This window comes from Lepidochelys olivacea (genome assembly GCF_965140295.1).
Source record: "Lepidochelys olivacea isolate rLepOli2 genome assembly, chromosome: 14".
Classification (NCBI taxonomy): Eukaryota; Metazoa; Chordata; order Testudines; family Cheloniidae; genus Lepidochelys; species Lepidochelys olivacea.
Window position 1 is genome coordinate 45364321 of NC_140424.1, and position 27754 is coordinate 45392074.

A 27754-nucleotide genomic window follows, 5' to 3' on the forward strand; every position below is an offset into this window, starting at 1 on the left:
GGACGCCTGGGTTCTCTGCCCGGCTCTGGGAGGGGAGTGGGGGCTGGTGGGTTAGGGCAGGGGGGCTGAGAGCCAGGACGCCTGGGTTCTCTGCCCGGCTCTGGGAGGGGAGTGGGGGCTGGTGGGTTAGGGCAGGGGGGCTGAGAGCCAGGACGCCTGGGTTCTCTGCCCGGCTCTGGGAGGGGAGTGGGGGCTGGTGGGTTAGGGCAGGGGGGTCGGGAGCCAGGACTCCTGGGTTCTCTGCCCGGCTCTGGGAGGGGAGTGGGGGCTGGTGGGTTAGGGCAGGGGGGTCGGGAGCCAGGACTCCTGGGTTCTCTGCCCGGCTCTGGGAGGGGAGTGGGGGCTGGTGGGTTAGGGCAGGGGGGTCGGGAGCCAGGACTCCTGGGTTCTCTGCCCGGCTCTGGGAGGGGAGTGGGGGCTGGTGGGTTAGGGCAGGGGGGCTGGGAGCCAGGACTCCTGGGTTCTCTGCCCGGCTCTGGGAGGGGAGTGGGGGCTGGTGGGTTAGGGCAGGGGGGCTGGGAGCCAGGACTCCTGGGTTCTCTGCCCGGCTCTGGGAGGGGAGTGGGGGCTGGTGGGTTAGGGCAGGGGGCTGGGAGCCAGGACGCCTGGGTTCTCTGCCCGGCTCTGGGAGGGGAGTGGGGGCTGGTGGGTTAGGGCAGGGGGGCTGGGAGCCAGGACTCCTGGGTTCTCTGCCCGGCTCTGGGAGGGGAGTGGGGGCTGGTGGGTTAGGGCAGGGGGGTCGGGAGCCAGGACGCCTGGGTTCTCTGCCCGGCTCTGGGAGGGGAGTGGGGGCTGGTGGGTTAGGGCAGGGGGTCGGGAGCCAGGACGCCTGGGTTCTCTGCCCGGCTCTGGGAGGGGAGTGGGGGCTGGTGGGTTAGGGCAGGGGGGTCGGGAGCCAGGACTCCTGGGTTCTCTGCCCGGCTCTGGGAGGGGAGTGGGGGCTGGTGGGTTAGGGCAGGGGGGTCGGGAGCCAGGACTCCTGGGTTCTCTGCCCGGCTCTGGGAGGGGAGTGGGGGCTGGTGGGTTAGGGCAGGGGGGCTGGGAGCCAGGACGCCTGGGTTCTCTGCCCGGCTCTGGGAGGGGAGTGGGGGCTGGTGGGTTAGGGCAGGGGGGCTGGGAGCCAGGACGCCTGGGTTCTCTGCCCGGCTCTGGGAGGGGAGTGGGGGCTGGTGGGTTAGGGCAGGGGGGTCGGGAGCCAGGACTCCTGGGTTCTCTGCCCGGCTCTGGGAGGGGAGTTGGGGTTAGTGGGTTAGAGCAGGGGGCTGGGAGCCAGGACTCCTGGGTTCTCTGCCCGGCTCTGGGAGGGGAGTGGGGGCTGATGGGTTAGAGCAGGGGGGTCGGGAGCCAGGACTCCTGGGTTCTCTGCCCGGCTCTGGGAGGGGAGTTGGGGTTAGTGGGTTAGAGCAGGGGGCTGGGAGCCAGGACTCCTGGGTTCTCTGCCCGGCTCTGGGAGGGGAGTGGGGGCTGGTGGGTTAGGGCAGGGGGGCTGGGAGCCAGGACTCCTGGGTTCTCTGCCCGGCTCTGGGAGGGGAGTGGGGGCTGGTGGGTTAGAGCAGGGGGCTGGGAGCCAGGACTTCTGGGTTCTCTGCCCGGCTCTGGGAGGGGAGTGGGGGCTGGTGGGTTAGGGCAGGGGGGTCGGGAGCCAGGACTCCTGGGTTCTCTGCCCGGCTCTGGGAGGGGAGTGGGGGCTGGTGGGTTAGAGCAGGGGGGTCGGGAGCCAGGACTCCTGGGTTCTCTGCCCGGCTCTGGGAGGGGAGTGGGGGCTGGTGGGTTAGGGCAGGGGGGTCGGGAGCCAGGACTCCTGGGTTCTCTGCCCGGCTCTGGGAGGGGAGTGGGGGCTGGTGGGTTAGGGCAGGGGGGTCGGGAGCCAGGACTCCTGGGTTCTCTGCCCGGCTCTGGGAGGGGAGTGGGGGCTGGTGGGTTAGAGCAGGGGGGTCGGGAGCCAGGACTCCTGGGTTCTCTGCCCGGCTCTGGGAGGGGAGTGGGGGCTGGTGGGTTAGGGCAGGGGGGCTGGGAGCCAGGACGCCTGGGTTCTCTGCCCGGCTCTGGGAGGGGAGTGGGGGCTGGTGGGTTAGAGCAGGGGGGCTGGGAGCCAGGACTCCTGGGTTCTCTGCCCGGCTCTGGGAGGGGAGTGGGGGCTGGTGGGTTAGGGCAGGGGGGTCGGGAGCCAGGACTCCTGGGTTCTCTGCCCGGCTCTGGGAGGGGAGTGGGGGCTGGTGGGTTAGGGCAGGGGGGCTGGGAGCCAGGACGCCTGGGTTCTCTGCCCGGCTCTGGGAGGGGAGTGGGGGCTGGTGGGTTAGAGCAGGGGGCTGGGAGCCAGGACGCCTGGGTTCTCTGCCCAGCTCTGAGAGGGGAGTTGGGGTTAGTGGGTTAGAGCAGGGGGCTGGGAGCCAGGACTCCTGGGTTCTCTGCCCGGCTCTGGGAGGGGAGTGGGGGCTGGTGGGTTAGGGCAGGGGGGCCGGGAGGCTCCTGGGCACTGCCCCCGAACACTGAGGAAGGAGAGCAGGCTGGTGGGCAAGTACCAAGCTGGGACTTAGAGTGGGCAGGGCACAAAGCTGAGGTGTGAGCCGCACAGGGGCCGGCGGTACCTGTCCGGACTCTGGCTCGGAGCGGGGGTGAGAGCTGGCCGCGGTGCACCCCATACAGTGTGACGTTGTACTCGGTGCCAGGCTGCAGCCCCCCGACGCGGGTCGCCCGCTGGTCCCCCGGCACCTCGGCCTCCTGGGGCCCCGTGCGCCCGGCCGCATCTTCGTAGCGCAGCAGGAAGGACTGGAACAGGCCCTTCCACGCCCTCCACTGCAGCCCAAACCCATCGCTGGTCACGTTCCTGACCCCCAGGGCCCCCAGCTCGTTTGGCCCGGGGCCCCCGCCAAGGCGTGCTGCGAGAAAGAGAGAGAGCGTACCGCCGTCAGGATGCCTGGGCTCTCTGGGAGGGGAGGGAAGGGGAGTCTGATGGTTAGAGCAGGGGGGGCTGGGAGCCAGGACCCCTGGGTTCATTCCCCGGCCCTGAGAGGGGACCGGGGGCTAGTGGGTAGAGCAGGGTGGGGAGGGGGACATAGGAGCCAGGACTCCTGGGTTCTCCAAGGCATCCATATAGCCCTGCACAGCCTCGCTGTAAGGACGAGGTGAAGGATCCAGCAGAGGAGGGCTGGCTAGAGTAAGGGGCGGGGGTGTTACCTGTCCACACGCTGGTGGTGATGGGCTCTGAGATGGTCCCGTCAGGTGCCACCCCTCGCAGCTCCACCTCGTACTCGGTGCCGGGGCTCAGCTGGGTGACGATCACACTCCTCTTCCCCCCAGGCACCTGGGTCTGCCTGGGGGGCACCACGGAGCCGGGCTCCCGGTACCGCAGCAGGAAGTGCTGGAAGGGGCCAGTCGTGGCCGTCCAGGTGACGCGGAACCGGTCGGGGGAGACGTCTGTCACGGTCAGGTCCCCTGGGGGTGGCCCAGGGCGGGAGAGGCTGGGCATGGAGGTCTCTGGGGGCTGCTCGGTGCCGGATGCCTCTGGAGCTGGGGGGGGCATGAAAGGGTGAAAGGGCACCCCCCAGAGGGGAAAGACCCCGTGCCCCATTCCCCGCCCCCCTGAGCCAGCCAGTCCTCGCCCTGGGGCCTGATGGGATCCCACACCCCCCAGAGGGGAAAGACCCCGTGCCCCATTCCCCACCCCCCTGAGCCAGCCAGTCCTCGCCCTGGGGCCTGATGGGATCCCACACCCCCCAGAGGGGAAAGACCCCGTGCCCCATTACCCGCCCCCCAGAGCCAGCCAGTCCCCGCCTTGGGGGCAGATGGGAGCCAGCGCCCCCTAGAGGGCACAGGCCCCGAGCCCCATTCCCCGCCCCCCTGAGCCAGCCAGTCCCCGCCCTGGGGGCAGATGGGAGCCGGCGCCCCCTGGAGGGCACAGGCCCCGAGCCCCATTCCCCGCCCCCCTGAGCCAGCCAGTCCCCGCCCTGGGGGCAGATGGGAGCCGGCGCCCCCTGGAGGGCACAGGCCCCGTGCCCCATTCCCTGTTGAGTCCGTGGCGTGAGGCCGGGAGCGGGTGGAAGCCAAACCAGCTGCAGGAGAAAGGGTGGGGTTAATGCCGGAGGAGAGAGAGGGCGGGAAGGGGACGGAGGGAGGGGAGGGTGGAGTCGCCCCGTCCGATGGCCATGCCAGGCCCGTGGGCAGAAGCCAGCAGCCTGCGGGAGAGAGGAGGGCAGAACCGAGCGGCTTAGCACCAGCGGGGGGCATCGGTGAACAGCCAAGGCGGGCGCGTGGCGGGCGCCGTGGCCGGTGGGGTTACTGAGCCAGAGCAGGCGAGCCCCCGCGTCGGACTACCTGTGGAGGCGACAAAGGAATAGGACTTGGACAGCCGCCCCTGGACCAGGCCGTGGATCTCCACCTGGTAGGTGGTGCCGGGCGCCAGGCCCTGGAGGCGAACCGCCGCGGCGTCGCCGGGAACCGCCAGCTCCCCCGCTCCTCCGCCGTCGCCCGCCCGCCAGTGGCGGACCACCACGCGCTCCGCGTGGCCACGCATGCCCTCCAGCGAGACCACAATGGTGCCGGGGGAGCGGGCCACCACCGCCGGCTTGGCGTGGCCCCTGGGCCCCGCGTCCGAGCCGGGGGAGCCCGCCGAGAAGATGCTGCCCACCTCCCCGGCTATCTGGAAGCGGCCGGGGGGCCCCGTGGGCTGCTCCATGGGGTGCCCTTGCGGGGGTGCCATGGCCCCGAGCTCCTTCGAATGCTGGCCCAGCCCCACGTAGACCATCTCCTGTTCCTCCAGGGACTTCCTCTGCACCAGGTAGCGGTAGATGGCCTTGGCCACGGTGGCGATGGTTTGGTTGCCGCGGAGCGGGTAGCGTGTGGCACGGAGGTAGCTCTCCAGGCGCTGAAGCAGGGTCCCGTTGTACCGGGACAGCTTGGCCGTGAGGTTCTGCGTCATGGTCCGGAAGAAGAGCGGGCTGGGGACCGAGGAGGCGTTGGCTGGGACGGGCCGGGGGCCCGGCTTCCCCGCGGGGCCAGGCGGCCGGAGACGGGGCACTGGGGGGCGCGTGGGCTCTGGGTGCGGCCGGCCAGGCGGGGGCAGGGTGGGCATCGGCGCTGCCAGGAGCAAATATTGGTGCAATTAGGGGATCCCATTCCCTGCCCCCCTGAGCCAGCCAGTCCCCCACCCTGGGGTGTATCAGAGCCGGTGCCCCCTAGAGGGGAAAGGCCCCGTGCCCCATTCCTCACCCCCCTGAGCCAGCCAGTCCCTGCCCTGGGGGGAGACGGCACCTGCTGGAGGGGAAATGCCCCGTGCTCCCCGTCCGGTGCCTGTGAGCTAGCTGCGAAGAAGAGAGAAGGGAAGAGAACTGGGTTAGTCCGACCCCCCCGTGGCCGCTTGGCTCCGTGACCTGCGGATCCTAAATGGAGGGGGAGACGGGTGGTGAGTGGGGGGTGGGAGGGGAAGGCGCTGGCTCCGACCGGGCTCCCGGGCAGCCCCACTCTGGGCAGAATGAAGAAATCACTCGCTGTGGGAGAGAGGGAAAGAAAAACCCTGAGCGGAGGAGTGGGGAGAAGAGAAGGAGAAACGTCTGGCTCCCTTATAGACACACGGGCGGACAGACGATGGACGACCAACTGGGCAGACGATTGGAGGGATGGAGGGATGGACGGACGGACAGGTGGATGGACAGATAGACAGACAGGTGGATGGATGGATGGATGGATGGACGAACAGGTGGATGGAGGGATGGATGGATGGATGGATGGATGGATGGACGAACAGGTGGATGGATGGATGGACGAACAGGTGGGTGGAAGGATGGATGGATGGATGGATGGATGGATGGACGGACGGACGGACGGACACGCTCGTCTCTCCGCGCCGCTCCCACACTCCAGTCCTTGCTGCTTTCCCCCCTTCACGCGTCCTCCTCTCTCATTTCCGTCTTTCCCTTCTCTCTCCCCCCTCCCCATCCCCTGCCCCGCTCCCGGGCCCGTGGGACCCACCGGTGCTGGCGTGGGTGGTGGCGGGAGGGCTCTGCTCTGGGCCGCGGTGGGCGGTCAGGGTGAGGGTGTACTGGGTGGTGCCGCGGAGGCCGGTCAGGGTGAGGGCGGTGCGGTCGGGGGGCAGGGCCAGGCGGGTGGGGGGCTCGGTGCTGTCCTGCCCCGCCGGGCCGTAGAGCAGGGTGTATCCGTCGGGCCGGGCGGCCGGGGGCTCCCAGCGCAGGCTCAGCGAGGTGGCCGTGGCCCCCGTGGGGCGCAGGTCGCGGGGCGCGTCGATCCCTGGAGGGGGAGAGGGGTGAGAGTGCGGAAGGGGGGCCCCCTCCCCAGAGAACCCCCCTGCCTCCTAAACTTCCCCCCAGCATCCCCTCCCCCCACGGCGCTCCCAGTCCAGAGAATCCCCCTCCTTACTGCCCCCTCCCCCCACTGGGCCCCCATCCCAAAGAGCCCCATCCCAAAGGGCTCCCATCACAGCCCCCAAAGCTCCTGCCCCCCAGAGCTCCCCCCAACAGCCCCCCAGCGGCGTCCCTCCCGCCACTTACGGGTGCGGACGCTCTGGGTGGCGGGGGGCCCGAGGCGCTGGGCCCGCTGGGCTCGGACGGTGACGCTGAACTCCTGGCCTGGGCCCAGCCCCGAGCGCTCGAAGGACGTGGCCGAGCCGGGCAGCTGCAGGGACTCGGCGCCCTCGGGGTCACCCTGGGGGGGATAAAGGGGGGGGGGGTCAGGGGCTGGGGGACGCAGCCCCCCCGCCCTCTCAGGCACCTCCCCCATCCCAGGCCCCCAAACCCTACGGAGTCACGGCGCTGCTGGGGGTCAGATGGGTCAGGGGATGGGGGTCCCCCCAGCCTCTGTCTGCACCCCCCCATGCTCCCCCACCCCATCCAGACCCCCCACCCCCTCTTCCCACCTTCCTTCCAATGCCCCCTCCCAGAAGTGAGGCTCCCCAGGGCGGGGGCTGGGGGGTCACACACCCTCCTCCCCCACTGACATCCCCTGCCCTCCAAGGCCCAGATCCGGGACCAGCCCCCCTGCAGTGGGGGGAGGGGATGATTGACACCCCCCCTGGGACCCCATTACCGTGGGGACGAGGTGAATTTCATATCCATCCACGTGGGTCTTGGGGCGAGTCCATTGCAGGCGGAAGGAGCCCTCGTCCCGGCGCCCCACACGCAGCATCACGGCCGGGATCTCTGCGGGGGGACAGGGGTGAGTGCCCCGAACCCCCTTCCCTGCCCCCAGCCAGCCAGACCCCCACCCTGCGGCTGGCGCCCCCTGGAGGGGCCAGGCCCCGTCTCCCATTCCTTGCCCCCCTGAACCAGCGAGTCCCCTGCCCTGGGGCCAGATCGGGGCTGGCGCCCCCTAGAGGGGACAGGCCCTGTGTCCCAGGCCCCTGCCCCCCAAGACAGCTGCCCCCTCCCCCTGCCCCATAGAGGGAAAAGGCCCTGTGTGCCGGTCTGCACCCAGGGCCTCCCCTCTCCATCCAGCCAGGGCCTTTGATCTCTGTCCCGTCCTGGGCGGGGATGGAAAGCAAACACCTTGGGGAACAAGCGCGGCTCACATCCCTGCCCCCCCGGCACCGCGCCCCCCGGCCGGGATGAATGGGGCCGATTCTATGGGGGAACCGGAGCCGGAGGGGGCGCGGTGCCAAGGCTGATCTTGGCCTGCCCGGCTGTGGGATGGGCGGCTCCTAACAGGGGGTCTCTGTGCCCTGGGACGGGACGTCCCGGGCAAGGGGGCACCAGCTGCCGTATAGATCTGGGGGGAGCTCCCCCCCGCCTTGGCCATGGGTCAGGAGAGGATTAGGCAGCACAAAGGCCCTTCAGCTCGGTGCCCAGCGCTGCCCCACATGGGGGGAGGTCAAGGACAGGGCGCCCCCGACCCTGCCTCAGGGAGGGATGCCCAGGGACGTGGGGAGCAGGCACAGAGGGGGATTGTGGGTTGGGGGGCAGGACACAGAGGGGGATTGTGAGTAAGGGGTGGGGCACAGAAGGGGATTGTGGGTAGGGTGGCCAGGGCGGTCCAGGACACTGTGGGTAGGGTGGCCACAACGGCCCAGGGCACTGTGGGTAGGGCGGCCGGGGCGGCCCAGGGCATTGTGGGTAGGGCGGCCGGGGCGGCCCAGGGCATTGTGGGTAGGGTGGTGGGGGCAGCCCAGGGCATTGTGGGTAGGGTGGCCACGACAGCCCAGGGCATTGTGGGCAGGGCGGATGGGGTGGCCCAGGGCACTGTGGGTAGGGTGTCCGCGACAGCCCAGGGCATTGTGGGCAGGGCGGTGGGGGCAGCCCAGGGCACTGTGGGTAGGGTGTCCGCGACGGCCCAGGGCACTGTGGGTAGGGTGTCCGTGATGGCCCAGAGCATTGTGGGCAGGGTGGTGGGGGTGGCCCAGGGCACTGTGGGTAGGGTGTCCGCGACAGCCCAGGGCATTGTGGGCAGGGCGGTGGGGGCAGCCCAGGGCACTGTGGGTAGGGTGTCCGCGACGGCCCAGGGCACTGTGGGTAGGGTGTCCGCGACGGCCCAGGGCATTGTGGGCAGGGCGGTTGGGGTGGCCCAGGGCACTGTGGGTAGGGCGGATGGGGTGGCCCAGGGCACTGTGGGTAGGGTGTGCGCGACGGCCCAGGGCACTGTGGGCAGGGTGGTGGGGGTGGCCCAGGGCATTGTGGGTAGGGCGGATGGGGTGGCCCAGGGCACTGTGGGCCGGGCGGTGGGGGCGGCCCAGGGCACCGTGGGCAGGGTGGTGGGGGTGGCCCAGGGCACTGTGGGTAGGGTGTCCGCGACGGCCCAGGGCACTGTGGGCAGGGCGGTGGGGGTGGCCCAGGGCATTGTGGGCAGGGTGGTGGGGGCGGCCCAGGGCACTGTGGGTAGGGCGGTGGGGGTGGCCCAGGGCACCGTGGGCAGGGTGGTGGGGGCGGCCCAGGGCACCGTGGATAGGGTGTGCGCGACGGCCCAGGGCACTGTGGGCCGGGCGGTGGGGGCGGCCCAGGGCACTGTGGGTAGGGTGTCCGCGACGGCCCAGGGCATTGTGGGCTGGGCGGTGGGGGCGGCCCAGGGCACTGTGGGTAGGGTGTGCGCGACGGCCCAGGGCACTGTGGGCCGGGCGGTGGGGGCGGCCCAGGGCACTGTGGGTAGGGTGTCCGCGACGGCCCAGGGCATTGTGGGCTGGGCGGTGGGGGCGGCCCAGGGCATTGGGGGCAGGGTGGCCGTACCTATGGTGCAGTCCTCGCCGGCGTAGCCCTCCTGGCAGTGGCAGTCCCCGAGCCGGCACTCCCCGTGCCCCCCGCAGTCCCCGGGGCAGCCCCGGGTGCCGCAGTCTGGGCCGGTGTAGCCGGCTCTGCAGACGCAGCGCCCGGCCTGGCAGCGCCCGCGCCCCCGGCAGTCCCCGGGGCAGTCGGGCGTCTCGCAGGCCGGCCCCGAGTAGCCGGGGAAGCAGACGCAGCGCCCGGCCTGGCAGCGGCCCTGGTCGTTGCAGTCGTCGGCGCAGACGGGCGTCTCGCAGCGGGGGCCGGCGAAGCCGGGGGGGCAGGTGCAGCGCCCGGCCCGGCACTCGCCCCGGCCCCCGCAGCCCCCCGGGCACTGCGGCTCGGCACAGGTGGGGCCGCCCCAGCCCGGCTGGCACACGCAGCCGCAGGTGGCCAGGTCGAAGGTGCCCTGCCGGCTGCAGAGGCTCTGGGTGTCCGTCTGGCCTGGGGCGGGGAGGGAGGGAGACGGGGCTGGGGTGAAACTGCAACCCGCCTGCTGCCCACTGGGGGGCGCCGCCTGCCTCGGCCCTGCCCCCCACTCCTGGCCCCGCCCCTCGGCGGCTTCCTTGCTCCACCCCTTTTTGACGCCCTCGCTGCTCCTTTGGCCCCACCTCCCTCTGTTGCCCCTCCCACTGCTCCACCCTCCACCCCTCTCCAGGTCCCCACCCCTTTCTATGGCCCCGCCCCATCCCACACTGGCCCTGCCCCTGCCCCTGTTGGACACCCGGCCCCCTCCTCTGACTCTGCCCCATGCTCCTCCTTGTGTCCCCCCCTCCCCATGCCCCCCCTCCTGATGGCCACACCCCCTTCCCATCAGCCCCTCCCTCCTGGCGTCCCTGCCCTTGCCCCCTTCTCCATCACCCCGCCCCCCATATCCTCCATCAGCCCCTCCCCCCGGTCCCCATCAGCCCCCCAACCTCACCTGTGCCGGCCTGGGCGGTGGCGGAGGAGGGGCAGCAGCCCTTGGCCCCACACTGCTCCCGCAGGGCCTGGACCTGGGCCTCCAGGGCCCGCAGCCGGCTCAGCGCCTCCCGCAGGGCCCCGCCGTCGCCCCCCCCCTCGCAGTCGCAGGCCGGGGGGGGCAGGTTGATGCGGTGGGTGAAGACCACCTGCTCGTCCCCCTCCAGCGTGTGCTCGTAGAGCCGGGGGGGCTGCTGCTGGCTGGGGGGGGCCAGCACCTCCTGTGGGGTCTCAGGCCCCGCCCCCCCGGCCCCCTCACCCGCCCCCCGGCGGATGCTGTAGATGTGGGAGAAGACGGTGGCGTTGGCGGGGGCCCGGCGGGGGTGGGGGGCCCGGAGCCCTGTGCCCGGGGGGGGAGGGGCCCCCTGCACCAGGGCCAGCAGCAGCAGCCAGGGCCCCATGGCACGGCCCGAGGGGCGCCCACCTGTGGGGGAGGGGCAGGCAGTTAGTGACGGGGGTGCAGGGACCCCCCCCAGGGACCCCCCCAGGAACCCCCCCAAGACCCTTCCCCTCTAGCGCCCAATTCACACTCCGGCCAGAAACCAACTTCACACCCCCAGGAGCCAAAGGGGGAGAAACAACCAAACCGCGACCCAAATCCAGTCCTGGGAGCCCCGGCACCGAGACAGGCCCCCCCCGCCCCACCTCCCAGCCCCCGGGATCCCCGCACCGAGACAGCCCCCCCCCCGCCCCAGCTCCCAGCCCCCGGGACCCCCGGCAAGGAGACAGGCCCCCCCGCCCCACCTCCCAGCCCCCGGGACCCCTGGCACCGAGACAGCCCCCCCCCCGCCCCAGCTCCCAGCCCCCGGGACCCCCGGCACGGAGACAGGCCCCCTGCCCCACCTCCCAGCCCCTGGGATCCCCGCACCGAGACAGGCCCCCCCGCCCCAGCTCCCAGCCCCTGGGACCCCCGGCACCGAGACAGCCCCCCCCGCCCCACCTCCCAGCCCCCAGGACCCCCAGCACCGAGACAGGGCCCCCCACCCCACCCGCGATCTGGAGGCAGGTGCCGTGGCAGGACCGGTCCCGGTGGGACGCCAGGCCCAGGGTTCAGGTCGGGGGCTGCTTGGCCCGTGCTGCGCTTGGGGGGCAGGGGCAGGATCCGGCGCTGGGACCCCCGGGTGGCTGGCCAGCCAGAGCTGCATGGCTGTGGGGCAGGTGTGGGGAGCCCAACGCCCCCCGGTGCCGGCTCCTGTGACAACAACCCGGATTCATGCAGCAAAAATGTGCCTGGAGCCGGGCCAGGGGCCGGTCCAAGAGCCGGAGCTTGGCAGGGCGCCGGGGGCGAGAGATACGAGCCGGGGTAGCAGAGAGAGCGGACGCGTCCCACGCTGGGCCGGAGCAGCGCCGGACTGCAGGCCTGGGGACCCCGACCCCGGGACACGGCCCCGTCCCCCCCATGTCCCAGCCGCCGGGACCCCCAGCCCCGGGACATGGCCCCGTCCCCCCCATGTCCCAGCCGCCGGGACCCCCAGCCCCGGGACACGGCCCCGTCCCCCCCATGTCCCAGCCGCCGGGACCCCCAGCCCCGGGACATGGCCCTGTCCCCCCCATGTCCCAGCCACCGGGACCCCCAGCCCCGGGACATGGCCCCATCCCCTCCCCATATCCCAGCTGCCAGGACCCCCAGCCCTGGGACATGGCCCCGTCCCCCCCATGTCCCAGCCACCGGGACCCCCAGCCCCAGGACATGGCCCCGTCCCCCCCATGTCCCAGCTGCCAGGACCCCCAGCCCCGGGACATGGCCCCGTCCCCCCCATGTCCCAGCTGCCGGGACTCCCAGCCCTGGGACACAGCCCCATCCCCTCCCCATATCCCAGCTGCTGGGACCCCCAGCCCTGGGACACAGCCCCATCCCCTCCCCATATCCCAGCTGCCAGGACCCCCAGCCCCAGGACACGGCCCCATCCCTCCCATGTCCCAGCTGCTGGGACCCCCAACCCCAGGACACAGCCCCTTCCCCATCCCGTGTCCCAGCCACTGGGACCCCCGGCATCGAGACACAGCCCTGCCCCCCCCGCAATATCCCACCCCCCCGGGAACCCCCACTATTAAGAAATAGCTGGTTTAAGAAGAGTGGCCTTTGTGTTCTGGACTCCTGGGAGGAGAGTGGGGTCTAGTGGTTAGCATGGGATGTGGGGCTGGGAGCCCAGGACTCCTGGGTTCTAGTGCTGTTCTGTGCCTCAGTTTCCCCTCCCCATAATGAGAATATTGTTGGCCAGGCTGTGGGGTTTCTGCGGCCGAGCCAGTGGCCATTCACACTCAGCCCGGCCTTCCTGAGCTCTGCACAAACCTCTGTGGCTTGTTATTTTTACAGCTGCAGCCCAAGATCCTCACGGCTTTCCCATAACCGCTCGGACTTCCCCTGGGCTCCCCCGGGGGCTGCTGCTTCTTGGGCCTTGTACACCCCTCACTGCTCCTTTCATGTTCCTGCAACCGCCAGACACGGGGACGGAACCCCGGAGTCCTGGCTCCCAGCACTCCCCCGCTCTAACCACCAGCCCCCACTCCCCTCCCTGAGCTGGGAGAGAACCCAGGAGTCCTGGCTCCCAGCCCCCCAACCCACTAGACCCCACTCCCCTCCCAGACTCTGGGGGTTGCTGTGCTGGGGGGTCCCAGCCCTGCCCCCGGGTCTCCTCCCTCCTGCAGCCCCCTGGTGGCATGGGGGAGAGGCTGGGGGGCAGACCGGGGGTGCTGTGGGGTGTGTGGCCCTGGCAGCCCCTGGAGAAGATCCCGGCAGGTTCCAACCCCAGCCTGGCTCCCTCCCAGCAAGTTGCTGACGGCCGGGGAAATTCCTGCGTGAGGAGATAAGGGTCCCACCCAGATCCCAGCCTGGCCCGGCTGCGGGGGTGGGAGATGGGGGTTGGGGGGACTGGCTGCTCAGGGGGCGGGAATGGGGCAGGGGTCTGTCCCCTCTAGGGGGCTCCCACCCGGCCCCAGGTCAGGGACTGGCTCAGCGGTGGGTGTGGGGGGACACAGGGCCTTTCCCCCCTGGGGAACCAGGGCTCGTCACCCTCTCCCCCCATGTCTTTGGCCTCACGGCCGGGTCTCTGCTCATCTGTGGGACCCACCAACCCACCTGCCTGGGCACCCTCCTGCCCCCAACCCCGACACACACAGGCCTCTGTCCTCCCGCCCGCAGCCCCCTCCCTCGGGGCTCTGGCTCCCCCTGCCCTCCCTACCACTCTCCATTCCCGACCCCAATATTCTCACCCCCCGGACCCCTACATTGGGGGGCGCAGGGCCACTGTGCTGGGACGGGAGGGTCGTCAGGCCGGAGGGGGAGGGGGCACCAGCGGTGGGGGCTACAGGGGTGGGGGAGATACAGGAGTTTGGTATGGTGGGGTACCATGGGGCTTGCTGGGGACTAGCCCCCCAGCACCTGCCTTTGCTCAGGCAGTGACGGGGGCGGGGGTGGGTCAGTGCTGGGGGGGTTAGGGGTTACCAATGGGTCATTCCCTGTGGCACCCGGCTCCCCCAGCTTCATCATGTCGCACTGGCCCCATCGATGCACTCCTCATCCCTCCCTCCACCAATGGATCCAGCCATCTCCATCCCTCCATCCTTCCAAATCTCCATCCCTCCATATCTCCATCCATCCCTCCATCCTTCCCTATCTCCATCCTCTGTCCCTCCCTATCTCCATCCCTCCTTCTGTCCCTCCATCCCCCATCTTTTCCTATCTCCATCCCTCCATCCTTCCAAATCTCCATCCCTCCTTCCATCCCTCCATCCTCCATCCATCCTCCATATCTCCTTCCCTCCTTCTGTCCCACCATCCCTCCATCCTCCATATCTCCATCCTCCATCCTTCCCTATCTCCATCCTCCATCCCTCCATCCTCCATCCCTCCCTATCTCCATCCCTCCATCAATAGATCCAGCCACCTCCATCCCCCCCATCTCCATCCCTCCTTCTGTCCCTCCATCCCCCATCCTTTCCTATCTTCATCCTCCATCCCTCCCTCCCTCCCTCCTCCATCCTTCCCTATCTCCATCCTCCATCCCTCCATATCTCCATATCTCCATCCCTCCTTCCATCCCTCCATCCCTCCCTATCTCCACCCTCCATCCCCCCATCTCCATCCCTCCTTCCGTCCCTCCATCCTCCATCCTTCCCTATCTCCATTCTCTATCCCTCCATCCTCCATCCCTCCACCCGTCCCTCCATATCTCCATCCTCCACCCCTCCCTATCTCCATCCTCCATCCCTCCCACCATCCATCCTCCATCCCTCTATCCCCCTCCCTCCCTCCATCCCTATCTCCATCCTCCATCCCCATCGTTATCTCCATCCCTCCCTATCTCCATCCATCCCCCCAACCATCCCTCTACCCACCCATCTCTCTGTATCCACCTACCCCCCGCCCCGCTCTCCGTCCATCCATTTCTGTCTATCCCCACTCCCCCCCCCCATCCATTCCCCCCCCACACACACACAGCTGTTGCGGGGCCCGGGGAGCCTCTCGCTCGGGCACTTTCCAAACTCCCTGCAACCCCCCCCCTCCGCCGCCGCCACCACCCCACCTGCTGCCCCCTCGGTGCCCGGCCCTTGGGGCGCGGGGCCCTACCTGGGAGCGGGGCGGCGGCTGCAGGGGAGACGCTGCTGCTCCGGGCTGGGGGCTCCGGGGGCTCCGCGCTGCGCTAAGGGTGGGGGCTCCGGGCCGGGGTCTCCGCGCTGCGCTCCGGGCCGGGGTCTCTGCGCTGCGCTCCGGGCCGGGGTCTCCGGGGGCTCCGCGCTGCGCTCCGGGCTGGGGGCACCGCGCTGCGCTCCGGGCCGGGGTCTCTGCGCTCCGGGCTGGGGGCTCCGGGGGCTCTGCGCTGCGCTCCGGGCCGGGGTCTCTGCGCTCCGGGCCGGGGGCTCCGGGGGCTCTGCGCTGCGCTCCGGGCCGGGGGCTCCGCCCTGCGCTCCGGGCCGGGGTCTCTGCGCTCCGGGCCGGGGGCTCCGCGCTGCGCTCCGGGCCGGGGTCTCTGCGCTCCGGGCCGGGGGCTCCGGGCTCTGCGCGCTGCGCTCGGGTCTGTCCGCGCTGCGCTCTGCGCCCCGGGGCCGGGCCGGGCCGGGCTGGGTGGCGGGGGCGGGTGTGGCCGGGGCGGCCGCTCGCACTTTCATACACACGGTTCGTCCCCTCGCTCCCTGCGCTGGGGGGCGGGGGGGGGGTGATGTCATGGCCGGACCGGGTCAGCGTCCGCCCGAACCTGCCCCGCCCCGCCACGGGCCGCCCCGCTGGCCGGTCCCGCCCCGAGCCTCCCCCGGCCCGGCTGGGACCCCCCGCCACCTTCTCCTGTCTCCCAGCTGGGCTTGCTGGGCCCAGTCCGGGCAGGGGGCTGGGGGGGGGGGGACATGACCCCAGCCAGGCGGCTCCAGGCCCTCCCCTCCCCTCAGCACAAGTGGGTCCAATAACAGCTATTTTGGCCCCCACCGGGTCTCTCTAATATCCGGGAGCAGCCTCCTCCCGCACACACCAGACGCCCACCCCGGGCCTTTCTCCCACCTCCCCAACATCTGGGGTCTGGCAGGGGGACCAGGGGGCAGGCCCCAGCTCAGACTAGGCCGGGGGGCTGGAGGTGTCTGGGCCGAGGAGAGCGGCCAGCGGGTCCAGGAGTCTCCATCTCTCCCTGGCGCTGCCTCCTGAGTGTCCAGCTTCCTTCGCTCCGTCTCCCTCCCCCCGTCACCCTCCGCACCTCGTCCCAGGGCAGGAGTCTCCCCCCAGCCGACACCCGCATGGCCCCTCCTCGCCCTGTCTCAGAGTCCGGCTCAGCAACCCGAGGGACCCCCAACAATCCCTCCGGAGCAGGGGGAGCCTGATGAGGGGCAGGGGGTCCCCCCTTGCACAAAGCCCCCTTCCAAGGCGTCTGGAAACCTGGGGAGGTTATGAATGGCCACGAACCACCCACCCCTCTGCAGGGGGCCCTCGGGCCCGGGTGGGGACTGGGGCGTTTGCCCCGGCTACAAACCAACCTGAGACCCAGCAAACTTGTTCCACTAATTGGAGCCAGTGCCCCACAGAGGGGACAGGCCCCGGGCCCCATTCTCTGCCCCCTGAGCCAGCCAGTCCCCACCCTGCACCTGAGCTGGTGCCCCCTGGGGTGAACGGCCCCATGACCCCGTCCTCCCAGAGTCAGGGTGGACGCGGGCTTCAGCCAGTTTACCCTCGGCTGCCTGACCACAGCGGCCTCGGCCAACCCACAGAGGGAAAAGGCCCAGGACCCCCCACGGCAACCCACAGCCGCCTTCATTCCATGGCATTAGCCTTGCCAACCACAGTTCAACGGTCAGGAGCGAGGGGCACCAGCAGGGCTGTGGGGAGCCCAGGGCTGGGCTAGCAGGGGGCTGCGGGTTGGGGGTGAGGGGCACCGGCAGAGCTGGGGAGGGCAGGGGGCTGCGGGTCAGGGGCTTGTGCTGCGGGGGAAGGGGAGGCTCGGCAGGAGGTGTCATGCTGCAAGGGGGGGCTCGGCAGGGGGTGTCATGTTGGGGGGCTCAGCAGGGGGTGTCATGCTGCAAGGGGGGGCTGGGCAGGAGGTGTCATATTGGAGGGCTCAGCAGGGGGTGTCATGCTGCAAGGGGGGCTCGGCAGGGGGTGTCATGCTGCGGGGGGCTCAGCAGGGTGATCGTGCTGCAGGGAGCAGCGTTGCTCTAGGAGGCTAAGGGGCTGCCGTCCCCCACCCAGAGGCAGCTGCAATTTAATAACAGGGTTGGGGTGGGAGCTCGGAGCCCGGAATCTCCTCCAGCCTGCTTGACTCCAGTCCCCATCCCCCACCCGCCCGCCGTGGGGTGCGCCCCCCACGAGGGCTGAAAGGCCCCAGTGATGCCGCGGCAGCTCCGTATCCCAGCCCCGGTGCCAGGGGTTCCCGGAATCTGGCCGCGGCTCCGCGGCGTTTGCTTTGGCCGGGCTGGGCCGGGCAGACACACGGGGCTCTGTGCACCGGGTGGCCCAGGGCCAAGGACAGCAGGGAAGGCCTGGGGCAGCGAGCATGAGGACGAGAGAGGAACAGGGGGTGCCCCGAGCCGAGTGGGGCCAAGATACGGACGAGGGGCCCATATAAACAGTGTGAGACCCTCGTGTCCCGGGCCCCCAGGCCCCGTGTGCCTCAGCTCCAGATGGCCCCAGGACCCCCCCCTTCAGGATGCCAGCCCTTCTCGTGGGGCCGCTCGCCTTCTGGGGTTCAACCCTGGGCCCTGCCACCTCCTAGGACCGCACCTCTGAGCCTCCAGCCACCTGGCTCTGCCGGGGGCCTCTCAGGGAGTCCCCTTGCTTGGGGCCCCCGGGGCCCCACCCCCAGAGGGAGCAACCCCCCACCCCCATATCCAGCCCGCAGCGACTCTCCGCCAGCGTCACCCAGGGGGGTTTATTGAGCGTCTGAACCCACCACAGGAAACTCTCCAGGCCTCAGGCCTGGCCCCCCTCAGCCCAGCGCATCTAGGTCTGTCCCACACCCAGGGGGGCTCTGGCTGCTCTGTCTCCCCGGCCCAGCCGCCCCACCTCGCTGATCATCCGATATCCCCTCCCCCACCCTTTGTCTTCCGTCCCCGGTAACCAGGTCACCTCAGCCCATTGTCCTCCCACTGGCCAGAACCGGCTGCTCCCGAGCTGGGGGGCGGGGGGGCCTCCCGGTCACCAGTCGCTGGGTCCCCCATCTCCAGGCCGGTGTCTGGGATCCTGGCTGCCAGGCGAGGTCACACCTGGTCCCCTGCAACAACAACCCCCCCGCCCCCGTCATTACACACGCAGCACACGGGGAAACTGAGGCACGCACCGTATGCCTGCAGAACACTAAGAAAATTCCCCACTTTGTCACACCTTGTAATGAGTCACCTGACCAGAGACCCCCAGCGTGGGAGCAGAGATATAAAAACAAACCCACTGAAGCGGCCGTGACCCCCCCGCCCCCCACATCACCTTAGCTGGGGAGGAATCGGGGGCTGGGATGGGGGAGGGATTTGGGGGACTCGAAGGGAATGACCTTAGCCTTCTTAAACCAGTGGGGGGGGAGACACATCCCAAACCCCTGCGGGGGGAGGGGGGGCAGGGATAGGGGCAGGGTCTCTGGGAGATCAGTGGGGGCAGGGCAGAGAGGTCAGAGCCGCCCCCCCCCCCGGGTCGGAACACGGGTCCAGCTGGGCTGGCGGCTGCTGGACGTGCAGCCGGCTGAGCTCATGGATAAAAATACATTAATGAGCCCCCCGGGGGGGGGGAGAGTGTGAGAAAGTACAAGGATCGGTCTCTGCATCAACGTGGGGGGGGAACCCAGGGCTGGGCGAGCTGGGGCTGCGGGTCGGGAGTGAGGGGCACCAGCGGAGCTGGAGGGAGCCCATGTCTGGGCTAGCAGGGGCTGTGGGGTGGGAGTGAGGGGCACCGGCATGTGGGGGGACCCAGGGCTGGGCTAGCAGCGGGCTGCGGGTCGGGAGTGAGGGGCACCGGCGGAGCTGGGGGGTGGCCGGGGCTGTGGGGCACCAGGGGAGCTGGTTGGGGGCAAGCTGGTGCAGACGTTCCCTGCCCTGGGATCTCCCCCACACTTCTCTGGGTCCCAGCTCTCAGCAGGCTTCCAAGGCCCGGGGCGCCCTCTATGGGCCAAGAGGGGGCAGGACCCTGAGGTCAGGTAACGCATCTGCCACCTAGAACGTGTAGGGCTGGGAGCCTGCTCTGCCTATGGGACCCCATCCCCCAAGCTCAGAGAACCCAGGAGTCCTGGCTCCAGCCCCCCCCTGCTCTCACCCACCAAGCCCCACGCCCCTCCCAGAGCCGGGAGAGAACCCAGGAGTCCTGGCTCCCTGTCTGATACATCAGCGGAAGGAACAGAAGAAATCTGTCACAATGATTTAATAATTATTAGTTTGACAGGACTCGGCAGATCCCCAGCAGCAAGGCCGGATTGGAGCCAGCGTTCCCTGGAGGGGGAAAGCCCCGTGTCCCATTCGTATCGGTATCGTGCCCATGCTGCAGACAGAGAAACTGAGGCAGGGCCAGAGGCTGTGCCAGGCCCCTGCTCCTCCCCCGGCTGCCCAGCGCGGCAGCGAGTGAGCCAGAGTCACCTCACAGTTTCCTGGCGCTTGGTCCGAGACACCGAACAGCTTGGAAACAAGCGCCCGTCTCCGGCCATCACCCCTGGGGCCATCAGCACAAACACGGGGCAATTCCGGAGCCGTGGGCCCAGCCGCCAACGATGGGCACCAGCTCCAGGCCAGGCAGCCTAGAGGGAACAGACCCCAGGAGTCCTGGCTCCCCCTGCTCTAACCACCAGGCCCCACTCCCCTCCCAGAACTGGGAAGAGAACCCAGGCATCCTGGCTCCCATCCCCCCTGCTCTAACCCACCAGACCCCACTCCCCTCCCAGAGCTGGGGAGAGAACCCAGGAGTCCTGCCTACAAGCCCCCCTGCTCTAACCCCCCAGACCTCACTCCCCACCCCGAGCTGGGGAGAGAACCCAGGCGTCCTGGCTCCCAGCCCCCCTGCTCTAACCCCCCAGACCTCACTCCCCACCCCGAGCTGGGACAGAACCCAGGGCCCCCCCCCCGCGCTGTTTTTTCGCTGGACGGGGACGGAAGGGGGTCAGGACGGAAGGAAAGTTCCCGCACTTGTTTACCCATCCTCCGGCCGTCGCCCCGGCAACCAAACATCTGCATCACAGCGACAGATGTTGGAGCATCCAGATGCCATAGCAGAGCGATGAGGCAACCCGGCCGGCGGGGGGCTCGGGGCGCAGCCGGAGGGTGCGGGCAGAGACAGGCCCCCCACTGCTGGGGCTCCCTTCAGGGCCAGTGCACAGCCCCCCCCGGCCCCCACGACGGGGTCTGTCTGTGTAACACAACCAACGGGGCAGCCCTGCTGATCAGTGTGACACACAAACACAGGTGCCCCCCACCCCGACCCGCACCCCTGTGAGCCCCGCCCTGCCCCCCCCAGCCCTGCCGGTGCCCCTCACCCCGACCCGCACCCCTGTGAGCCCCGCCCTGACCCCCAGCCCTGCCGGTGCCCCCCACCCCGACCCGCACCCCTGTGAGCCCTGCCCTGCCCCCCCAGCCCTGCCGGTGCCCCTCACCCCGACCCGCACCCCTGTGAGCCCTGCCCTGCCCCCCCAGCCCTGCCGGTGCCCCCCACCCCGACCCGCACCCCTGTGAGCCCTGCCCTGCCCCCCCAGCCCTGCCGGTGCCCCCCACCCCGACCCGCACCCCTGTGAGCCCTGCCCTGCCCCCCCAGCCCTGCCGGTGCCCCCCACCCCGACCCGCACCCCTGTGAGCCCTGCCCTGCCCCCCCAGCCCTGCCGGTGCCCCCCACCCCGACCCGCACCCCTGTGAGCCCTGCCCTGCCCCCCCAGCCCTGCCGGTGCCCCCCACCCCGACCCGCACCCCTGTGAGCCCTGCCGTGCCCCCCCAGCCCTGCCGGTGCCCCTCACCCCGACCCGCACCTCTGTGAGCCCTGCCCTGCCCCCCAGCCCTGCCGGTGCCCCTCACCCCGACCCGCACCCCTGTCAGACCGGCCCTGACCCCCCAGCTCTGCCGGTGCCCCTCACTCCTGACCCGCAGCCCCTTCCAGATGAGCCATGGGCTCCCCCCAGACACACACAGTGCCCCCCTGTCCCTGTGCAGGGGAGTGAGGTCGGTGCTGACTCAGGGGGAGCGAGGAAATAAACAGAATAATAAAACGCCGTCCCGCCCAGGCCCTGGCCCCGACCCCGGGGCTGGCGCGGGCCCTGGCAGCACGGAGCCGTCAGTAGCTCTGGGCTGAGACATCCCACGGCTCCTGGCTCAGTGGTCCTGCTGGATGGGGAGGGGGGGTCAGATTTTCCATTGTCTTGTCCCACGAGGGGCGGGGGGTGTCGTGCTCGGCCCCCGGGTCTGGTTTAGTCATTGACAGGGAAAAGGGTGAGGTCACCTCTGGGGCGGGGGGGGGGGGGGGACGGGACGAACAAAAAAACAAGGGAAAAGCCAGTGAAAGAAAGAGGAAGGAAGGAGAAAGCGGGAAGCCAGCACCAGGCTGGGGGAACGGAGAAAGGAAAGAAGGAAGGTAGGAAGGACGGAAGGAGAGAAGGAAGGAAGGAAGACGCAGGAAGCCAGTGCCAGGCTAGCGAATGAAGGAAGGAAGGAGGGAGGGAGGGAGGAAGGAAGGAAGGAGGAAGCGGAAACCAGCACCAGGCTGGGAGGCAAAGGAAGGAAGGAAGGAAGGAAGGAAGGAAGGACGCAGGAAGCCAGCGCCAGCCTGCGGGATGAAGGAAGGAAGAAGGTATTCTTACCACAGTATTCTTGCCAGCAAGTTAAAGAAGTCTGGGCTGGATGAATGGACGATAAGGTGGATAGAAAGTTGGCTAGATTGTCGGGCTCAACGGGTAGTGATCAATGGCTCCATGTCTAGTTGGCAGCCGGTATCTAGCGGAGTGCCCAAAGGGTCGGTCCTGGGGCCGGTTTTGTTCAATATCTTCATAAATGATCTGGAGGAGGGTGTGGATTGCACCCTCAGCAAGTCTGCAGATGACACTAAACTGGGGGGAGACGTAGATACGCTGGAGGGCAGGGATAGGATACAGAGGGACCTAGACAAATTGGAGGATTGGGCCAAAAGAAATCTGATGAGGTTCAATAAGGATAAGTGCAGGGTCCTGCACTTAGGACGGAAGAATCCAATGCACAGCTACAGACTAGGGAGCGAATGGCTAGGCAGCAGTTCTGCGGAAAAGGACCTAGGGGTGACAGTGGACGAGAAACTGGATATGAGTCAGCAGTGTGCCCTTGTTGCCAAGAAGGCCAATGGCATTTTGGGATGTATAAGTAGGGGCATAGCGAGCAGATCGAGGGACGTGATCGTTCCCCTCTATTCGACATTGGTGAGGCCTCATCTGGAGTACTGTGTCCAGTTTTGGGCCCCACACTTCAAGAAGGATGTGTATAAATTGGAGAGAGTCCAGCGAAGGGCAACAAAAATGATTAGGGGTCTGGAACACATGAGTTATGAGGAGAGGCTGAGGGAGCTGGGATTGTTTAGCCTGCAGAAGAGAAGAATGAGGGGGGATTTGATAGCTGCTTTCAACTACCTGAAAGGGGGTTCCAAAGAGGATGGATCTAGACTGTTCTCAGTGGTAGAGGAGGACAGGACGAGGAGTAATGGTCTCAAGTTGCAGTGGGGGAGGTTTAGGTTGGATATTAGGGAAAACTTTTTCTCTAGGAGGGTGGTGAAGCACTGGAATGCGTTATATAGGGAGGTGGTGGAATCTCCTTCCCTAGAAGTTTTTAAGGTCAGGCTTGACAAAGTCCTGGCTGGGATGATTTAGTCGGGGTTTGTCATGGAGTGTGGGGGAGTCCAGGCCCTGCACCCCTCTTCCTGGGATCCACTGAGACTCTCAGCCAGCCAGTAAAACAGAAGGTTTATTGGACAACAGGAACACAGTCCAAAAACAGAGGTTGTGGGTGCACCCAGGACCCCTCAATCACGTCCTTCTGGGGGAGCAGGGAGCTTAGACCCCAGCCCTGGGGTTCCCTGTGTTCCTCTCCCCAGCCCCAAACTGAAACTAAACCCACCCAGCAGGTTCCCTGCTGCAGCCTCTGTTCACATTCCTGGGCAGAGGTGTCACCTCCCTCTCCCCCTCCTGGCTCAGGTGACAGGCTCTCAGGTCTCCCACCCCCAGGGCACATTCCCAGGTCAACACTCCCCCCTCCCTGCTGAGTCACATCCTCACATCTCTCCCCCCTTCGAGACTGAACTGAGCGGGGTCACGCTGACCAGTGACCTGGGGAAGTTCGGGGCCCCCTCTCCGGGACAGCGCATCCGCTATCAGGTTGTCCCTTCCCTTCACGTGGACCACGTCCATGTCGTAATCCTGCAGGAGCAGGCTCCATCTCAGGAGTTTGGCGTTGGCTCCTTTCATCTGGTGCAGCCAGGTCAGGGGAGAGTGGTTGGTGTAGACGGTGAAGTGTCGCCCGAAGAGATAGGGCTCTAGTTTCTTGAGGGCCCACACCATGGCCAGGCACTCCTTCTCGATGGCCGCGTGGTGTTGCTCCCGGGGTAGCAACTTCTTGCTTAGGTATACAATGGGGTGTCTCTCCCCCTTTTCATCCTCCTGCATTAACACCGCCCCCAGTCCCGTGTCTGAGGCGTCGGTGAACACCACAAAGGGCTTGTCAAAGTCTGGGTTTGCCAGAACTGGGCCACTGACCAGAGCCTTCTTCAGCGCCCGGAAAGCCACCTGGCACTGCTCGGTCCAGACCACCTTGTCTGGCTTCCCCTTCTTGCATAGCTCAGTGACGGGGGTGGCGATGGCGCTAAAGTGGGGCACAAATCTTCAGTAGTATCCTGCCATCCCAATAAAGGCTTGGACCTGCTTTTTGGTGTGGGGAGCGGGCCAGTCTCTGATCACCTTCACCTTGGCTGGTTCCGGCTTTAGGCGGCTGCTCCCCACCCGATGGCCCAGGTAAGATACTTCCGCCATCCCCACCTTGCGCTTCTCCGCTTTTACAGTCAGCCCAGCCCCCTGGAGTCGGTCCAGCACTTGTCTAACCTGGGACACGTGGTCCTCCCAGGTCTGGCTAAAGACACAGATGTCATCAATATACGCCACGGCAAAACTCTCCATCCCCCTCAGGAGCTGGTCCACTAGGCGCTGGAAGGTGGCCGGCGCTCCCTTGAGGCCGAAAGGCAGGGTCAGGAACTCATAGAGCCCCAGAGGGGTGATAAAGGCCGATTTCAGCCGGGCATCTGCATCCAGCGGCACTTGCCAGTAGCCCTTTGTAAGATCCATGGTGGTGAGGTACCGAGCTCCTCCCAGCTTGTCTAGGAGCTCGTCCGGCCTGGGCATGGGGTAGGCATCAGATACAGTGATGGCATTGAGCTTCCGATAGTCCACACAGAACCGGACCGACCCGTCCTTTTTGGGGACCAGCACCACCGGCGAGGCCCAAGGGCTGGCAGATGGCTGGATCACCCCCAAAGCCAGCATGTCCCGGACCTCTCTTTCCAGGTCCTGAGCAGTTTTTCCTGTGACTCGGAAGGGGGAGCATCTTATCGGCGGGTGCGACCCTGTCTGCACCCGGTGGACAGTCAGATTAGTGCGTCCAGGCTGGTTGGAAAACAGCTGTCGGGACGGATGCAGCACCCCCCTGACCTCAGCTTGCTGGGCAGGGGTTAGCTGATCCGAGAGGGGAATTGTTTCTAGGGGGGAACCAGCTCTGGTCCCAGGGAATAGATCTACTAAAGGGTCATCTCCCTGCTCTTCCCACTGTCCACACACGGCCAACACCACATTCCCCCTGGCATAATATGGCTTCATCATATTCACATGGTACACCCGGCGGTGGTGCGCCCGGTTCGACAGCTCCACCACATCGTTTACCTCATTGAGCTGCTTGACGACCTTGAAAGGGCCCTCCCAGGCGGCCTGTAGTTTGTTCTTTCTCACGGGGATGAGAACCATCACCTGATCCCCGGTGGCGTAGGCACGGGCCCACGCCGTGCGGTCATACCAGACCTTCTGCTTCCTCTGGGCTCTGGCCAGATTCTCCCTGGCCAGGCCCATGAGTTCAGCCAGTCTCTCTCGGAAGATCAGGACATACTCCACCACTGACTCTCCATCGGGAGTGGCCTTCCCCTCCCACTCGTCTCTCATCAGGTCCAGGGGGCCCCTCACCCTCCTGCCATATAACAGTTCGAAAGGCGAAAATCCGGTAGACTCCTGGGGCACCTCCCTGTACGCGAACAGCAGGTGCGGTAAGTACTTGTCCCAATCCTGCGGGTGCTGGTTCATAAAGGTTTTCAGCATCATCTTTAGCGTCCCGTTAAACCTCTCCACCAGCCCGTTGGACTGGGGGTGATAAGCTGAGGCCCAGTCGTGCCGGACCCCACATTTCTCCCACAAGCACCGGAGCAGGGCCGACATGAAGTTGGAGCCTTGGTCTGTCAAGACTTCCTTGGGGAACCCCACTCGGCTGAAAATGGTCAGGAGCGCATCGGCCACGGTGTCTGCTTCAATGGAAGCTAAGGGCACTGCCTCGGGGTAGCGGGTGGCGAAATCTACCACCCCCAGAATGTATTTCTTCCCCGACCGGGTCGTCTTGCTGAGAGGCCCCACGATGTCCATGGCCACCTTCTGGAAAGGCTCCTCTATGATGGGCAAAGGTCTCAAAGCCGCTTTCCCCTTGTCCCGGGCCTTCCCCACCCTCTGACAGGGGTCACAGGATCGGCAATACTGCCGGACCGTGGTAAAGACCCCGGGCCAGTAAAAGTTCTGTAGCAGCCTCTGCCGGGTGCGCCGGATTCCCTGGTGCCCTGCGAGGGGGATGTCATGGGCCAGGTACAGGAGCCTGCGGCGATACTTCTGGGGGACCACCAGCTGCCTCCTGATCCCACAGGACTCTACTTCCCTTGTGGGAGCCCATTCTCGGTACAGGAACCCCTTCTCCCACAGGAACCTCTCCTGGCAGCCTCTCCTCATGGTCCGTACCACACCAAGGTCGGCCAGGTCCCTGAGCTTCCGCAAGGAGGGATCTTTCCTCAACTCGGCCTGGAACTCAGCGGCTGGGGAAGGGATGGGGCCCGGTTCCCTCTCGCTGGCCAGGTCTGAGGCCTCCGCCTCTCTGAGCCGTGCCCCTCGGCGCTCCCTCCCCACCAGGGTAGGGTCCTGCGCCTCCGGTGTGGTACCCTCCCCAAGGTCAGGGTGCAGTGCCCCTCACCGGCTCTGGCTACGCGTCACAACCAGGGCGGCCTGGGGCTTGCTTGGCCAGTCCTCTAGGTCTCCCCCCATCAAAACCTCAGTGGGCAAATGGTGGTGTACCCCCAAATCCTTGGGGCCCTCCTTGGCCCCCCATTTCAGGTGTACCCTTGCCACGGGCACCTTGAATGGGGTCCCGCCCACCCGTCAGGGTCAGGTAGGTGTTGGGCACCACCTGATCTGGGGCCACCACCTCAGGCCGGGCCAGCGTCACCTCCGCGCCCGTATCCCAGTATCCATTGACCTTCCTCCCATCCACCTCCAGGGGAACAAGGCACTCTCTCCGGAGGGACAGCCCCGCGCACACCCTGTAAACTGAGCACCCTGAGTCCAGAGCCTCCAGCCCTCTGGCGGAGTTGGCCTGGGGCACTCTTCCCTCCTGAGCAGGTGGTAAACTGGCAGCCCCCCTTTCCTGGGTCGTCTGCCCCTCGTCCAGCTGGGTCCCTACCCAGTTAACCCTGGGTAGGTTGGGTCTGCTCAGTCTGTCCCTGAGCCCGGGGCACTGGGACCGTACGTGGCCTCTCTGGCCACAGTGATAGCAGCTCAGGTCACGTTGGTCCCCTCGAGCGGGTCGGAGGGGCCCGACGCCAGGCGTTCCCCTCTGGAGGGGGTTCTCCCTATTTCCCCGCTGGGAGGCCCCATGGTGACTCTCTCTGCATCGGGGGGGGCCTGTTCTTTTGGGGCTCCTCCCGGCTACCCCCTGACCGACTGTTCACAAACTCGTCGGCCAGCTGCCTTGCGTGCTGGGGGTTCTCGAGCTTTTTGTCCACCAGCCACAGCCTCAGGTCGGACGGGCACTGATCATACAGTTGCTCCAGTACGATTAGGTCAAGCAGGTCCTCTTTAGCTCGGGCCCCAGCTGTCCACTTGCGGGCATATCCCTGCATCCGGTTGACCAGCTGTAGGTAGGTGACCTCAGGCGTTTTACGCTGACTCCGGAACCTTCTCCGGTACATCTCGGGGCTCAGCCCAAACTCACGGAGCAGGGCCTGTTTGAACAGTTCATAGTCCCCTGCCTCCGGCCCTGTCATCCGGCTGTACACCTCCACGGCTTTGGGGTCCAGTAAGGGGGTGAGGAACTGGAGCCTGTCTGCAGGGTCAACCCTGTGCAGCTCACAGGCATTCTCAAAGGCCGTCAGGAAGCTATCTATGTCCTCCCCCTCCTTCCGCTGGGCCAGGAAGCACTTATCAAAGCTCCTTGCAGTCTTGGGTCCCCCCGCACTCACCGCAGCCGGGACCCCACTGCTCCTCAGCCTGGCCAGCTCCAGCTCATGCTGTCTTTGTTTCTCCTTCTCCTGACGCTCCCTCTCCTTCTCCTCTTGCTCATGTTGACGTTGTTTCTCCTCATGTTGACGTTGTTTTTCATGATCCTCCAGCTCCCTCATTTTCATCTCCCTCTCCCATTCCAGCCGCATCCGCTCCAGGGATGGGGAGCTCCGCCGGGAGGATCCCCTGCTGGGTGCCGGGGTCAGGGTGCCCTCGGTATTCGCTGGGCTTCCCCCAACCCCTTCCCCAGACATAGGTAGGAAGGGTCTCGGGATGTCCTCGGCAGCAGTCTGACCCCTCCCAGCCCGGTCAGGCCCCAGGGCCCACGCTGCGCCCCCCGGGCAGCTTCCCTCAGGGACAGGGATCGGGTCATCCAAGTGATCCCTCTCCTCCAGCTGGGCAATCAGCTGTTCCTTGGTGGACCTCCCGATGCGCAGCCCCCTCTGCCTGCACAGCTCCACCAGGTCGCTCTTAAGGCGTTTAGCGTACATCTCCCTGCTGGCCACTCGCAGGCCGGGCAGTTTCCAGGAAAAACTCCTCGTGTGCCAGTCCTTCTTGAGGTCACCACCTCTTTGCCAGGGTCGAGCTGCAGACTCCTCCACCCCTGGGACCGCTCGCTGCGATCCCCCGGGGGACCCTGTT

At 67.7% G+C, this 27754-nt stretch overlaps 1 protein-coding gene across 1 annotated transcript in view; it reads right to left on the reverse strand.

The window, feature by feature from the left end:
* TNXB (tenascin XB) overlaps positions 1-15266 on the reverse strand; it is a gene marked incomplete at its 5' end in the record, with an annotated part of 92253 nt that extends 76987 nt beyond the window's left edge. Inside the window, 9 exons of the mRNA XM_084648109.1 lie at positions 2589-2879; positions 3178-3510; positions 4315-5076; positions 5968-6243; positions 6504-6657; positions 7039-7151; positions 9165-9641; positions 10120-10433; positions 14728-15266. Of these exons, the coding sequence (XP_084504235.1) occupies positions 2589-2879; positions 3178-3510; positions 4315-5076; positions 5968-6243; positions 6504-6657; positions 7039-7151; positions 9165-9641; positions 10120-10433; positions 14728-15266 (3259 nt within the window). The remainder of the gene's footprint in view (positions 1-2588; positions 2880-3177; positions 3511-4314; positions 5077-5967; positions 6244-6503; positions 6658-7038; positions 7152-9164; positions 9642-10119; positions 10434-14727) is intronic.
* Positions 15267-27754: the final 12488 nt, after the last annotated feature.